This window comes from Nerophis lumbriciformis, linkage group LG03 (genome assembly GCF_033978685.3).
Source record: "Nerophis lumbriciformis linkage group LG03, RoL_Nlum_v2.1, whole genome shotgun sequence".
NCBI classification, from domain to species: Eukaryota; Metazoa; Chordata; class Actinopteri; order Syngnathiformes; family Syngnathidae; genus Nerophis; species Nerophis lumbriciformis.
In genome coordinates this window covers 33,270,001-33,283,506 of record NC_084550.2, presented here as the reverse complement: position 1 = coordinate 33,283,506, position 13,506 = coordinate 33,270,001, and the positions used below count along the sequence as shown (strand labels likewise).

Here is a 13,506-nt window from a genome sequence, read left to right as displayed (position 1 = left end):
GAAAACCTTGTTACATTGTTTAATGCATCCAGCGGGGCATCACAACAAAATTAGGCATAATAATGTGTTAATTCCACGACTGTATATATCGGTATCGGTTGATATCGGAATCGGTAATTAAGAGTTGGACAATATTGGAATATCGGATATCGGCAAAAAAGCCATTATCGGACATCTCTACCCATAACCAATAAAATAATTTTCTTTAATTAAAAATGTTTCGCAAGTAAAAAAAACAAAACATTTTTTTAAATTAAAAATTATTCACAAGTAAAAAAAAATGGTTTTCTTCAATTAAAAAAAAAATTTGATAGTCAAAAATTTTTTTTTCCTCAATTAAAAAAAATTGCAAGTAAAATTGTTTTTCTTCAATTAAAGTAAAAAATCAAGTAAAAAAACAACAATTTTCAAGTAAAAAAAAAAATTTTTTTTCAATTAAAAAAAAATTATATACAAAATAAATTGATTTGCGAATTAATCATGATTTTTATTTGTAACAATTCCTAAAAAAAAAATGTTTTCAAATAATTTTTTTTCAATTTTTTCAAAATGGTATTTTTTTATTATTATTATTATTTTTTTTTGTCCTTGCCACTCAGACAAATCATATTGTTGATGAAGTGTTGGATACTTCTCTTGTTGCCTTATTGGTATTTGACTTTATTAAATGTTTGGGTAGAATTTTACTAAACAAAACCCGTTTTCTTTTAAGTAATATCGACATTTATTAGAGCTGTTTATCTATTTTATGGAGGAATGTAGTTAGTCATAGAACTGGCACCCAATGTCATTAATTGAGAGTCTATTCTGAATTGAATCGGTACCCCCAAGAATCGAATCGAATCATGCGAGGCCCAAAGATTCACAGGCCTATTTTTATTTGTTTCTTCCCCACAGGCCTAATAAATATAACTCACTTCACTGTCCTGCTGGCCCTGTGTGGGTTCTGTCTTTGTTTTGAGGTGATCACAGAAGCAGATGGGAATAGTTAGAAGTCCTATTTTTAACTCAAAGGAATTCCTGTTTTTGGACGACACACTTTTTGCACTCTTTATCAAATCCATTAATTCCGGTCGTCTTGTGCTGATTACGTCTTTTATGTGTGTGTGTGTGTGTGTGTGTCCCCAGGCCCAGCAGAGTAATGTGTTCCAGGCCCAGCAGAGTAACCTGGTCCAAGTGGCTCGGAGTTTAGGCCGAGCCGTTCCCTTGTCGCCTCAGCTGATCTTCACTCCCACGGCCACAGTGACTGCCGTGCAGTCGGAGAGTTCCACACAGGCCTCCTCACAGGTATGACCTGCTTTAAAGCAGCACTCACTAACTTTTCAACCTTCATCTACAAAAGCAGTGAAGTTGTCACGTTGTGTAAATGGTAAATAAAAAGAGAATACAACAAATCCTTTTCAACTTATATTCAATTGAATAGACTGCAAAGACAAGATATTTCATGTTCACACTGAGAAACTTCATTTTTTTTTGCAAATAATCAATAACTTAGAATTTAATGGCAGCAACATATTGCAAAAAAGTTGTCACAGTGGCATTTTTACCACTGTGTTATATGGCCTTTCCTTTTAACAACACTCAGTAAAGGTTTGGGAACTGAACTTGAAGTGGAATTATTTCCCATACTTGCTTTATATACTGTTGTTCAACAGTCCGGGGTCTCCGTTGTGGTATTTTAGGATTCACATTTTCAACGGGAGACCGGTCTGGACTACAGGCAGGCTAGTCTAGTATAGGGCTGAAACGACGCGTCGACATAGTCGACGTCATCGGTTACGTAAATACGTCGACGCCGTTTTTGTGCTTCGACGCGTCGCATATTTACGTCACACTACCGTCATGGCGGAGCGCAAAGCAGACGATGCGAGCGGTGCGAGCGAGGGGAAAAAAGCACGCCAAAAGTCGTCAAAAGTGTGGGAGTATTTCAATAAACGGCCTAAGAAGAAACGCTACTTTTACTCCGCTACTTTTATCTACATTCAGCTCGCTACTCGCTACTAATTTTTATCGATCTGTTAATGTACGCTTTGTTTGTTTTGGTCTGTCAGACAGACCTTCAAAGTGCCTGCCTTACTGGTGACGTTTCACTCCGTTCCACCAATCAGATGCAGTCACTGGTGACGTTGGACCAATCAAACAGAGCCAGGTGGTCACATGACCGGACTTAAACAAGTTGAAAAACGTATTGGGGTGTTGCCATTTAGTGGTCAATTGTACGGAATATGTACTGTATTGTGCAATCTACTAATAAAAGTTTCAATCAATCAATCAAAAGTGTGAAGGAAAAAAGACTACTTTTTATTTCAACCGTACATCCCGTCAAAAGCCTAAAGACTGACTGCACATTTCCTGTCTTCACAATAAAAGTGCCGCTCCATCGCGCCGCGCTTTCAAAATAAGAGTCTCCGAAAGCCTGCGCAAACAAGCTAGCAAGCTACGGAGTTTGCCGCCAATTTATTTCTTGTAAAGTGTATAAAAACGAATATGGAAGATGGACAAATAAGATACCAAAAACCAACCACTTTCATGTGGTATTAGACAGAAAGGAGGAACTTTTTTTCTCCTCCATTTGAAAACGTGGACGTTATAAGCAATACTGTCTGTTTACAATCAATGCAAGTCATCAGAATCAGGTAATACACCAACTTATATTCTTGTCTTCATGAAAGAAAGGAATCTATATGTGTTAAACATGCATGTATATTCATTAAAACACCTTTAACATGTAAACAAAAACGGCAAAATAAATAAATATAAATTATATACTGTATATATCAATGTATGTATATATATGTGTGTATATATATATATATGTGTGTGTGTATATATATATATATGTATATATATATATATATATATATATATATATATATATATATATATATATATATATATATATATATATATATATATATGTGTGTGTGTGTGTGTGTGTGTATGTGTATATATATATATATATATATATATATATATATATATATATATATATATATATATATATATATATATATATATATACGGTATATATATATATATATGTGTGTATGTTACTCATCAGTTACTCAGTACTTGAGTAGTTTTTTCACAATATACTTTTTACTTTTACTCAAGTAAATATTTGGGTGACTACTCCTTACTTTTACTTGAGTAATAAATCTCTAAAGTAACAGTACTCTTACTTGAGTACAATTTCTGGCTACTCTACCCACCTCTGCTAATAATGTTGTTGTATGCACAACGGCTATAAACGAACATTTGAAAAGAAAACACCCGACAGCGTTCTTGCCATCACCATCAACTAGTCAATCGTCCGCGTGAGTATACGTTGTCATCATTACACAAAAACATGAATGTGTCATTTGTATCTGCGTTGTAAATTCATAAACTAAAACACAGTTTCGCTCTGAGAGGCGCGTTTGGCGTGCCTGTTCAGTGTTTACAAAGATGCGCTCCTCTTTAACGCTAACGTTAATTAGTTGTGCAAATACCTTTTACAACATTAACAGTTACATATACTATGTACAAACCAAACAATTAACTTTCACTTTAATCATACTATCATTGTTGTGTTATTAAGCAAAATAAGCAATACTTTTACTTTTGTTGAAATGTTTACACTGTTACAGAATATTTCGTTTTGCACTTTTTTGTATTGGATGTTTATCTTTATTTTTGCACATTTTAGCAAATAAGCAATACTTTTACTTTTGAAATGCTTATACTATTGCAGAATATTAAGATTGCACTGGATGTTTACTTTTATATTTGCACATTAAAAAGCAAATAAGCTACTTTTAATTTTGTTAAATGTTAAAAGTTTTAAATGTTTACATTGTTACAGAATATTTTGTCATGTTGTTGTCAATGTTGACTGAGTGGCCATACTTTTTTTTTTGTAAATAAAAGCCATGCCTTTTGAAAAAACTGGCCTACATTTATTTTTTCATCTTCATTTTAAATAAAAAAATAATCGGTAAAAGGAAAAATAATCTATAGATTAATCGAAAAAATAATCTATAGATTAACCGATTAATCGAAAAAATAATCTATAGATTAATCGATAGAAAAATAATCGTTAGCTGCAGCCTTAGTCTAGTACCCGCACTCTTTTACTATGAAGCCACGCTGTTGTAACACAAGGCTTGGCATTGTCTTGCTGAAATAAGCAGGGGCGTCCATGATAACATTGCTTGGATGGCAACATATGTTGCTCCAAAAGCTGTATGTACCTTTCAGCATTAATGGTGCCTTCACAGATGTGTAAGTTACCCATGTCTTGGGCACTACACTGCAAAAAGTGAAATCTAAGTAAGATGAAATATCTCAAATAAGGGCGATATTTGCTTATTTTCTGTCTGATAAGATAATTCTTCTCACTAAGCAGATTTTATGTTAGAGTGTTTTACTTGTTTTAAGTGTTTTGGTCCTAAATTGCTGAGATGTTATGACCTATATTGAGTAAAACATGCTTGAAACTAGAATATCAAGTGTTGCAAAGCTGTGTCATCAACACTCACAAGTATAAAACTACTTTTTTAAAGTAATCATTTCTTATTTCAAGCATGAAAAAAAAAATCATGATGCCGAGCGCATATCATTATGTCAAGATAATGGCCCTAGCATTTACTTCATTTAAGAATATTTTTCAACATATTGAGCAAAAAGGTCTCTTTTTTTTTTCTACCAAGAAAAGTGCACTTGTTATTAGTGAGAATGTACTTACTTTAAGCCATTTTTGGGTTCATTGAGGTTAGCTAATTTTACTTGTTTTGGAAAGTCTTGACAAGCCGAATTTTCTTGATAATTTTGCTTAGTTCAAAATAAATACCCCTAATTTTTGTATATTTTTTTTTCTTGTTTTTGAACACTGACTTTTTGCAGTGTAACACACCCCCATACCATCACACATGCTGCCTTTTAAACTTTGCGCCTAGAACAATCCGGATGGTTCTTTTCCTTTTTGGTCCGGAGGTAACAACGTCCACTGTTTCCAAAAATTCTTTAAAATGTGGACTCGTCAGACCACAGAACACTTTTCCACTTTGCATCAGTCCATCATAGATGAATCGGACCCAGCAAAGCTGGCAGCGTTTCTGGGTGTTGTTGATAATTTTTTAACTTGCACTTACAGATGTAGCGACCAACTGTAGTTACTGACAGTGGTTTTCTGAAGTGTTCCTGAGCCCATGTGGTGATATCCTTTACACACTGATGTCGCTTGTTGATGCAGTACCGCCTGAGGGATCGAATGTCACAGGCATTCAATGTTGGTTTTCGTCCTTGTCGTTTACGTGCAGTGATTTCTCCAGATTCTCTGAACCTTTTGATGATATTATGGACCGTAGATGGTGAAATCCCTAAATTCTTTGCAATATCTTGTTGGAAAATGTTGGTTCTTAAACTGTTGGACAATTTGCTCAGGCATTTGTTGACAAAGTGGTGACCCTCGCCCCATCCTTGTTTGTGAATGACTGAGCATTTCATGGAAGCTGCTTTTATACCCAATCATGGCACCCACCTGTTCCCAATTAGCCTGTTCACCTGTGGCATTTTCCAAATAAGTCTTTGATGAGAATTCCTCAAATTTCTCAGTCTTGTTTGCCACTTGTGCCAGCTTTTTTGAAACACGATGCAGGCATCAAATTCCAAATGAGCTAATATTTGCAAACAATAACATAGTTTCTCAGTGTGAATGTTAAATATCTTGTCTTTGCAGTCTATTCAATAAGTTGAAAAGGATTTGTTGTATTCTCTTTTTATTTACCATTTACACAACGTGACAACTTCACTGCTTTTGAGTTTTGTACAACTTTGTGTTGACATTTCCTCTCTGCCTTGATAGCTGAGGGGATTATAATCAGAGGAAGGTTACATTTAAAATATAAATGTTAACATTTAATATATTTTTCGCCTTGTCCATTTGTTCCATAGGTCATAAAAACATCAATAGTTATCAATATCAACTGATATTTAAAACCTACATCATGATACAGTTTTCAGCCATATTGTCATATGTCATATTGTGAATTGGTATATAAAGCACCAATCAAAAGTTTGGAAACACTTTCATTTCTTCAAGGATTAAAACCTTATAAGCAGTTTTTATACCATCTGCTAGTGTGTCATCCATATTGCAGGTTTTAATGTTCACCTCTGGTTCGCTTGCAGTCCAGATAAATACTTCAAATGTTTATAAAAGTATATTTCACCTTATTGCTGAGCCATTGAATTTCCATGTATTTTTGTAAACAAACAACAGGAGTTCATTGTTATTTTCTTTACACAAGAATCAGGTTCAGAATTTGGCCATACGTGGCCAGCAGGTGGCGACCACGTCCTCCTGTCAGACGCAGACTCTGCAGGCCCTCAGTCTGAAGCAGACCCCGGTGCCCATCCAGCCCGCATCCCTTATCAAGCACCCGGGCCAGTTGTCTGCAGGAGGCAAGCCCGGCTCCTCCGAGAGTCCATGTTCCGAGGGAGGGAAGAAGGCGGACGTGACGGAGGCTCGAGCCATCAACATGAGCCGCAACGTCACCACGCTCGGCGCGCAGCCTCTCCTTGCTCCAGGTGAGTGCCGCAAAATATGATAGTGCCTTTTTTTGGTGGCTGGCCACACTACGAGAACAAGAACCCCACATGTATTCCATTTCCTACATCGCTTGTGGTGGAGGAAACAAAACAAAAGCACCCCTGAATGAGTTACAATTGATCGGCAAAACAGTTGTGAAAAAGGCATATCTATTAAACCTATAATAAAAAATAGTTTTGTGTGTGTGTGCGTGTGCGTGTGTGTGCGTGTGTGTGTGTGTGTGTGTGTGTGTGTGTCTGTATATATGTATATTTTGTATGTATGTGTATATATATATATATATATATATATATATATGTATGTATATATATGTATATATATATATATGTATATATATATATATGTGTATATACAGTATATATATGTATATATATATATATTTATATATATATATATATACATATATGTATATATATATACATATATATATATACATATACATATATATATATATATACATATATATATATATACATATACATACATATATATATATATGTATACATATATATATATATATATATGTATACATATATATATATATATATATATGTATACATATATATATATATATATGTATACATATATATATATATATATATATATATAAATACTGGAAAGGATAGAAATGTAGTTTGTCTCTTTTATCCGATTATTAATTGAAGTAATAATCGACAGATTAATCGATTATCAAATTAATCGTTAGTTGCAGCCCTGGAATATATATATATATAAGTATTTATGTATGTGTATATATATATATGTATGTATGTATGTGAATATGTATATATGCACGTATGTATGTATGTATATATGTAAACCGGCGGAGGAAACTCATTTGGGCCGCTTGTACCCGTGATCTTGTCCTTTCGGTCATAACCCAAAGCTCATGACCATAGGTGAGGATGGGAACGTAGATCAACCGGTAAATTGAGAGCTTTGCCTTCCGGCTCAGCTCCTTCTTCACCACAACGGATCGATACAGCGTCCGCATTACTGAAGACGCTGCACCGATCCGCCTGTCGATCTCACGATCCACTCTTCCCTCACTCGTGAACAAGACTCCGAGGTACTTGAACTCCTCCACATGGGGCAGGGTCTCCTCCCCAACCCGGAGATGGCACTCCACCCTTTTCCGGGCGAGAACCATGGACTCTGACTTGGAGGTGCTGATTCCCATCCCAGTCGCTTCACACTCGACTGCGAACCGATCCAGTGAGAGCTGAAGATCTTGGCCAGATGAAGCCATCAGGACCACATCAACTGCAAAAAGCAGAGACCTAATCCTGCAGCCACCAAACCAGATCCCCTCAACGCCTTGACTGCGCCTAGAAATTCTGTACATAAAAGCCTTGGCAGAGTCCAACCCTCACTGGAAATGTGTCCGACTTACTGCCGGCAATGCGGACCAAGCTCTGACACTGATCATACAGGGAGAGGACCGCCACAATCAGACAGTCCGATACCCCATACTCTCTGAGCACTCCCCACAGGACTTCCCGAGGGACACGGTCGAATGCCTTCTCCAAGTCCACAAAGCACATGTAGACTGGTTGGGCAAACTCCCATGCACCCTCAAGGACCCTGCCGAGAGTATAGAGCTGGTCCACAGTTCCACGACCAGGACCAAAACCACACTGTTCCTCCTGAATCCGAGGTTGGACTATCCGGCGTAGCCTCCTCTCCAGTAGACCTGAATAGACCTTACCAGGAAGGCTGAGGAGTGTGATCCCACGATAGTTGGAACACACCCTCCGGTTCCCCTTCTTAAAGAGAGGAACCACCAATCAATGAACAAAAATAAAAAGGACTCATCACTGTAAACAAAAATGTACCTTAAATATTTAACATCCTAAGGTGCCTTTTTTCACAGTTTGAAAGACCAGATCAGACGTTGTCTTTTTTGTTGTTGTTGCGATCACGGCATTCTCGCTGGTCCGTCCGTGTTGATGGGCTCATATTGCCCATCCCATTTGAAGCTGCTACGGAACATTTGGCTTCGTAGTCATATATATTTTTTCATCCTTTTTGTTACTTTCCAGACCTTCTCTCTCGTGAGTAGCGGGGCTCTCTGTAAGTGCTTCCTGTGTGCGTAAAGCCCCGCCCACCGAGGTAAAGATTGTGAATGAGTAAAAAGAGGGCTCCCTGCGTTCAGTTAATTCTGTTATATAAAGGTTGTGTGAGCGGTGCGCAGAGTGAGACCTCTGTCTCCCTGTCTGAGGGGAGAAACCAAGAAAGGCGAGGCTCAACAATTCTGATTGGCCGACATGTCTGTCACTCAAATGTTGCGTCATCGCACTCATTAATACCTCCATGTGGGTTAATCGTGAGTACAACCCACTGTGGGAAGTCAGGGAGTTTCCAGGGTCTAATAATCAGAACCATGAGCTGACATTGTCAAGCACTCAGGTGAGATCAGAGAACCTTCCCGTGACTTTGAAGCCAAGAGTTCTTATTTGTAAGTATTTGTATCCTTTCATACAGCGTCCTTGTATCGCACCTTGTTGTCATAGAGACCGCTTGGTTGTTGAGCACGTAAAAGATGTTTGGTTTTATGTGACAAGCGACAGGAATCTCTTAGCATACTGTATTTCCCCTAATTACGGCCTATTTACTCAACTGCAGAGAGTGTCAGGCAATTTTGTTAGAGTGAAGTTGTTTCTTGGAGAGGATTTTTATATAAATTGGTAGGGATGATGTTTGATAGGAAATTATCGAGTTCGAGCCTATTATCGAATCCTCTTATCGAACCGATTCCTTATTGATTCTCTTATCGAGTCCAGATAGGTTGTTGTATATAGAAAAAAAACCACGGTATTTGGTTTAACAAAAGCTCACTTTTATTTTATAAGAAAATAAATAAATAAATATTGACTGTTACCCCTCTAAAAAAATAAAATAAAATAAATAAATATTGACTGTTGTTACCCAAAGTACATTAAGTGGGATTTTTCAGAAAAACAAATAAATACAGTAACACAAAAACAACCTGTCTCTGTGATCATTATAGGTGTATAAATAATAATATAGTGTTAAATAAAATCAGTCCCTTGGGCACAAAACTGAAAATAATACAGCTCTCCAAAAAGTGCACTTCTGCTGCTATTGGAACATAACTGTTTGTTATGATGCTTTGACATTGTTGCACTTTATTTCTTTATTTTCTTCCCTTTTTGTTTGTTTGTCATCAATTACCCTTTTTTTTTTTTTGCACATTTAAAATCACTACAACCTTCGTCGTCTCACACGACACACCCTTGACAATTTGTATTGTTAAAGCAAATGAGACCAAAAAGTATTTGCTAAGGACTTATTTATTATATAGTAGTATCACAACGTTTTCATGAAAGTGAATTAGCTTCTTGTTTTCTTGTTATTCCAATGTTTTAAAAAGAAATTGAGCATATTTGTGGAAGTCGCCTCCTAGCAGCTCCACTGTAGACACGGCACAAGAGCCAAGCGTGAAGTTTTAACAATTTTTTTCATGTGCATATATTGGAGTCCAACTCTTTCTCAAGCAGAACGTGACCTTTCAGTCACGTTCGTATCCTCTCTCTCCTCCTGCTCCCGGCCGCTTACTGTTAAAGACAACAGATGATTAGATTAACACGTACCACCTGTGAAATCTAATCACCTGCCAGCTGTGTCTCGCCGTCAGCACTGCCACGCCCCCGTCTGATGGTCTGCTCTGTCCTCAGCACCATGGACAGAGGCGGTGACCTTTGCTCCTGCAGGCAGCGCTGGCAACATCTCCGTCCACAATTATTATTATTTACACTCCAAAGTTTCGCGATTCCTGAATAGGCTGAACAGAAGTTGGAACGCTTTGAATCGGGTGAAAAATGTGGAAGGTAGAGCGCGCCAAAATCTGGAGAAGACGAAGAAGAAGTTGAAAAAGTTTATTAAATAGGTGCATTTTGGTGTAGAAAACCATATGTGTGAATGTTTTGGAGCATTCACACAATAATAACAATAGTAGCAATAATAATAATAGCAATAATAACAATACCATTGAGACCATGTCTGTGCTCCCCTCAGCCTACACCCAGATCCAACCCCACGCCTTGGTCCAGCAGCACAAGCAGCAGCAGTTTGTGGTCCACCAGAGCCAAAGTTCCCAAAGGACGGCCGGTCAGCTCCTGCAGACGGCGTCCATTCAGCCGTCGCAGCACCCGGTGCCCATGCTGCCCAAGCCCGCGCCGCACCAGCCCTTGACGCCCGGCCAGCAGGCCACCATCTTCCACTCCACCATCAGCGGCCACGCCCTGCACGCAACTCCCGCCCCCTGCTCCTCGTCCTCCTCCTCATTGGTCAACGCTCAGCCCGTGCAGCTCACCGCCATCAACCTGCAGATACAGCCCACGGTGAGTGTTTCAAACATGGACTGTGACTCCCAGACAGCAGGTGGTGCTGTCACCCTGCTGTAGCTGCAAGAAGTGTTGTCTTACATGTGCAGTAACACTGGCGTTCCACCTTCAATTTATCTTAAAGGCCTACTGAAATGCGATTTTCTTATTTAAACGGGGATAGCAAGTCCACTCTATGTGTCATACTTGATCATTTTGCGATATTGCCATATTTTTGCTGAAAGGATTTAGTAGAGAACATCGACGATAAAGTTCACAACTTTTGGTCGCTGATAAAAAAGCCTTGCCTGTACCAGAAGTAGCAGACGAGTAGCGTGACGTCACAGGTTGTGGAGCTCCTCACATCCGCACATTGTTTACAATCATGGCCACCAGCAGCGAGAACGATTCGGACCGAGAAAGCGACGATTTCCCTATTAATTTGAGCGAGGATGAAAGATTCGTGGATGAGGAAAGTGAGAATGAAGGACTAGAGGGCAGTGGGAGCGATTCAGATAGGGAAGATGCTGTGAGAGGCGGGTGGGACCTGATATTCAGCTGGGAATGACTAAAACAGTAAATAAACACAAGACATATATATACTCTATTAGCCACAACACAACCAGGCTTATATTTAATATGCCACAAATTAATCCCGCATAACAAACACCTCCCCCCTCCCGCCAATACAACTCAAACACCTGCACAACACACTCAATCCCACAGCCCAAAGTACCGTTCACCTCCCCAAAGTTCATACAGCACATATATTTCCCCAAAGTCCCCAAAGTTACATACGTGACATGCACATAGCGGCACGCACGTACGGGCAAGCGATCAAATGTTTGGAAGCCGCAGCTGCATGCGTACTCACGGTACCGCGTCTGCGTATCCAACTCAAAGTCCTCCTGGTAAGAGTCTCTGTTGTCCCAGTTCTCCACAGGCCAATGGTAAAGCTTGACTGTCATCTTTCGGGAATGTAAACAATGAAACACCGGCCGTGTTTGTGTTGCTGAAGTCAACCGCAATACACCGCTTCCCACCTACAGCTTTCTTCTTTGCGGTCTCCATTGTTCATTGAACAAATTGCAAAAGATTCACCAACACAGATGTCCAGAATACTGTGGAATTTTGCGATGAAAACAGACGACTTAATAGCTGGCCACCATGCTGTCCCAAAATGTCCTCTACAATCCGTGATGTCACGCGCTGACGTCATCATACCGAGACGTTTTCAGCAGGATATTTCGCACAAAATTTAAAATTGCACTTTAGTAAGCTAACCCGGCCGTATTGGCATGTGTTGCAATGTTAACATTTCATCATTGATGTATAAACTATCAGACTGCGTGGTCGGTTGTAGTGGGTTTCAGTAGGCCTTTAACAACTAAAACAACTCAACTCGGGTTGTTTGCAATCAATACTGATCAATACAATTAAATGTCGTACTCGTGTAATGACAATAAAGATCCTTCCATCTAAAAGCAAAGTTGACGTTTCATAGACAGCCATGATGTCTAATTTCAGTCCAAATCATTTGTAGAGATGTTCCAGTGTTAACCGTCTCCTCTCCGCCATGTTGTTCCGTAGGCCTCTCGGATGCTTCAGGACTGTAAAGAAAAGCCAACTTCCCTGGTGGTGAGAGAGACGTGTGCCGCCTCCACCACCCCGCAGCAGCAGCAACAAAAGCCGCCACCGCTACCGCCGCCGCTGCCGGCTCCACTGCCGCCACCACCAAAGCAGCAGCAAAGTGCGCCGACGCCGTCGCCGCCCGCCAAGCCTGTCGAGCAGGCCAAGTCCGACCCAACAACGCCGGCTGGTCAGCCTCAAGGTAAAGACTCAAGTATCCACATTTTGATGTATTACAGCAGGGGTCCCCAAGCTACGGCCCGTGGGAAGTCCCAAGTAAAAAAAAAAAAGTTTTTGTTTTGTTTTTTAAATCTTTCCTTTCTAATCCATTTTCTACCGCTTGTTACTCTTGGTGTCTCCTAGCCGCTCAGGCAAATCATATTGTCTAAAAATGAATTTTCCCATCGATAACGTGACAATGTTAATTGTTGATGAACATCAATGTAAATTGATGTTAAATGACAAAACGGATTATAAAGACAATGTACAAACCCCGTTTCCATATGAGTTGGGAAATTGTGTTAGATGTAAATATAAACGGAATACAATGATTTGCGAATCCTTTTCAAGCCATATTCAATTGAATGCACTACAAAGACAACATATTTGATGTTCGAACTCATAAACTTTATTTTTTTTTTGCAAATAATAATTAACTTAGAATTTCATGGCTGCAACACGTGCCAAAGTAGTTGGGAAAGGGCATGTTCACCACTGTGTTACATGGCCTTTCCTTTTAACAGCACTCAATAAACGTTTGGGAACTGAGGAGACACATTTTTGAAGCTTCTCAGGTGGAATTCTTTCCCATTCTTGCTGATGTACAGCTTAAGTTGTTCAACAGTCCGGGGGTCTCCGTTGTGCTATTTTAGGCTTCATAATGCGCCACACATTTTCAATGGGAGTCAGGTCTGGACTACAGGCAGGCCAGTCTAGTAC

General features: G+C 39.1%; 1 protein-coding gene across 9 annotated transcripts in view; it reads left to right on the top strand.

The window, feature by feature from the left end:
- phc2b (polyhomeotic homolog 2b (Drosophila)) overlaps window positions 1-13,506 on the top strand; it is a 103,811-nt gene that overhangs the window by 74,542 nt on the left and 15,763 nt on the right. For all 9 annotated transcript variants that reach the window (XR_009812578.1, XM_061937509.1, XM_061937517.1 and 6 more), the window contains exons 6-9: window positions 1,129-1,287; window positions 6,291-6,570; window positions 10,631-10,956; window positions 12,529-12,769. Coding sequence is in view for 8 of the 9 variants with exons in the window: in XM_061937509.1 (XP_061793493.1) it covers window positions 1,129-1,287; window positions 6,291-6,570; window positions 10,631-10,956; window positions 12,529-12,769 (1,006 nt within the window). In the remaining variant the exon portion in view is untranslated. The remainder of the gene's footprint in view (window positions 1-1,128; window positions 1,288-6,290; window positions 6,571-10,630; window positions 10,957-12,528; window positions 12,770-13,506) is intronic.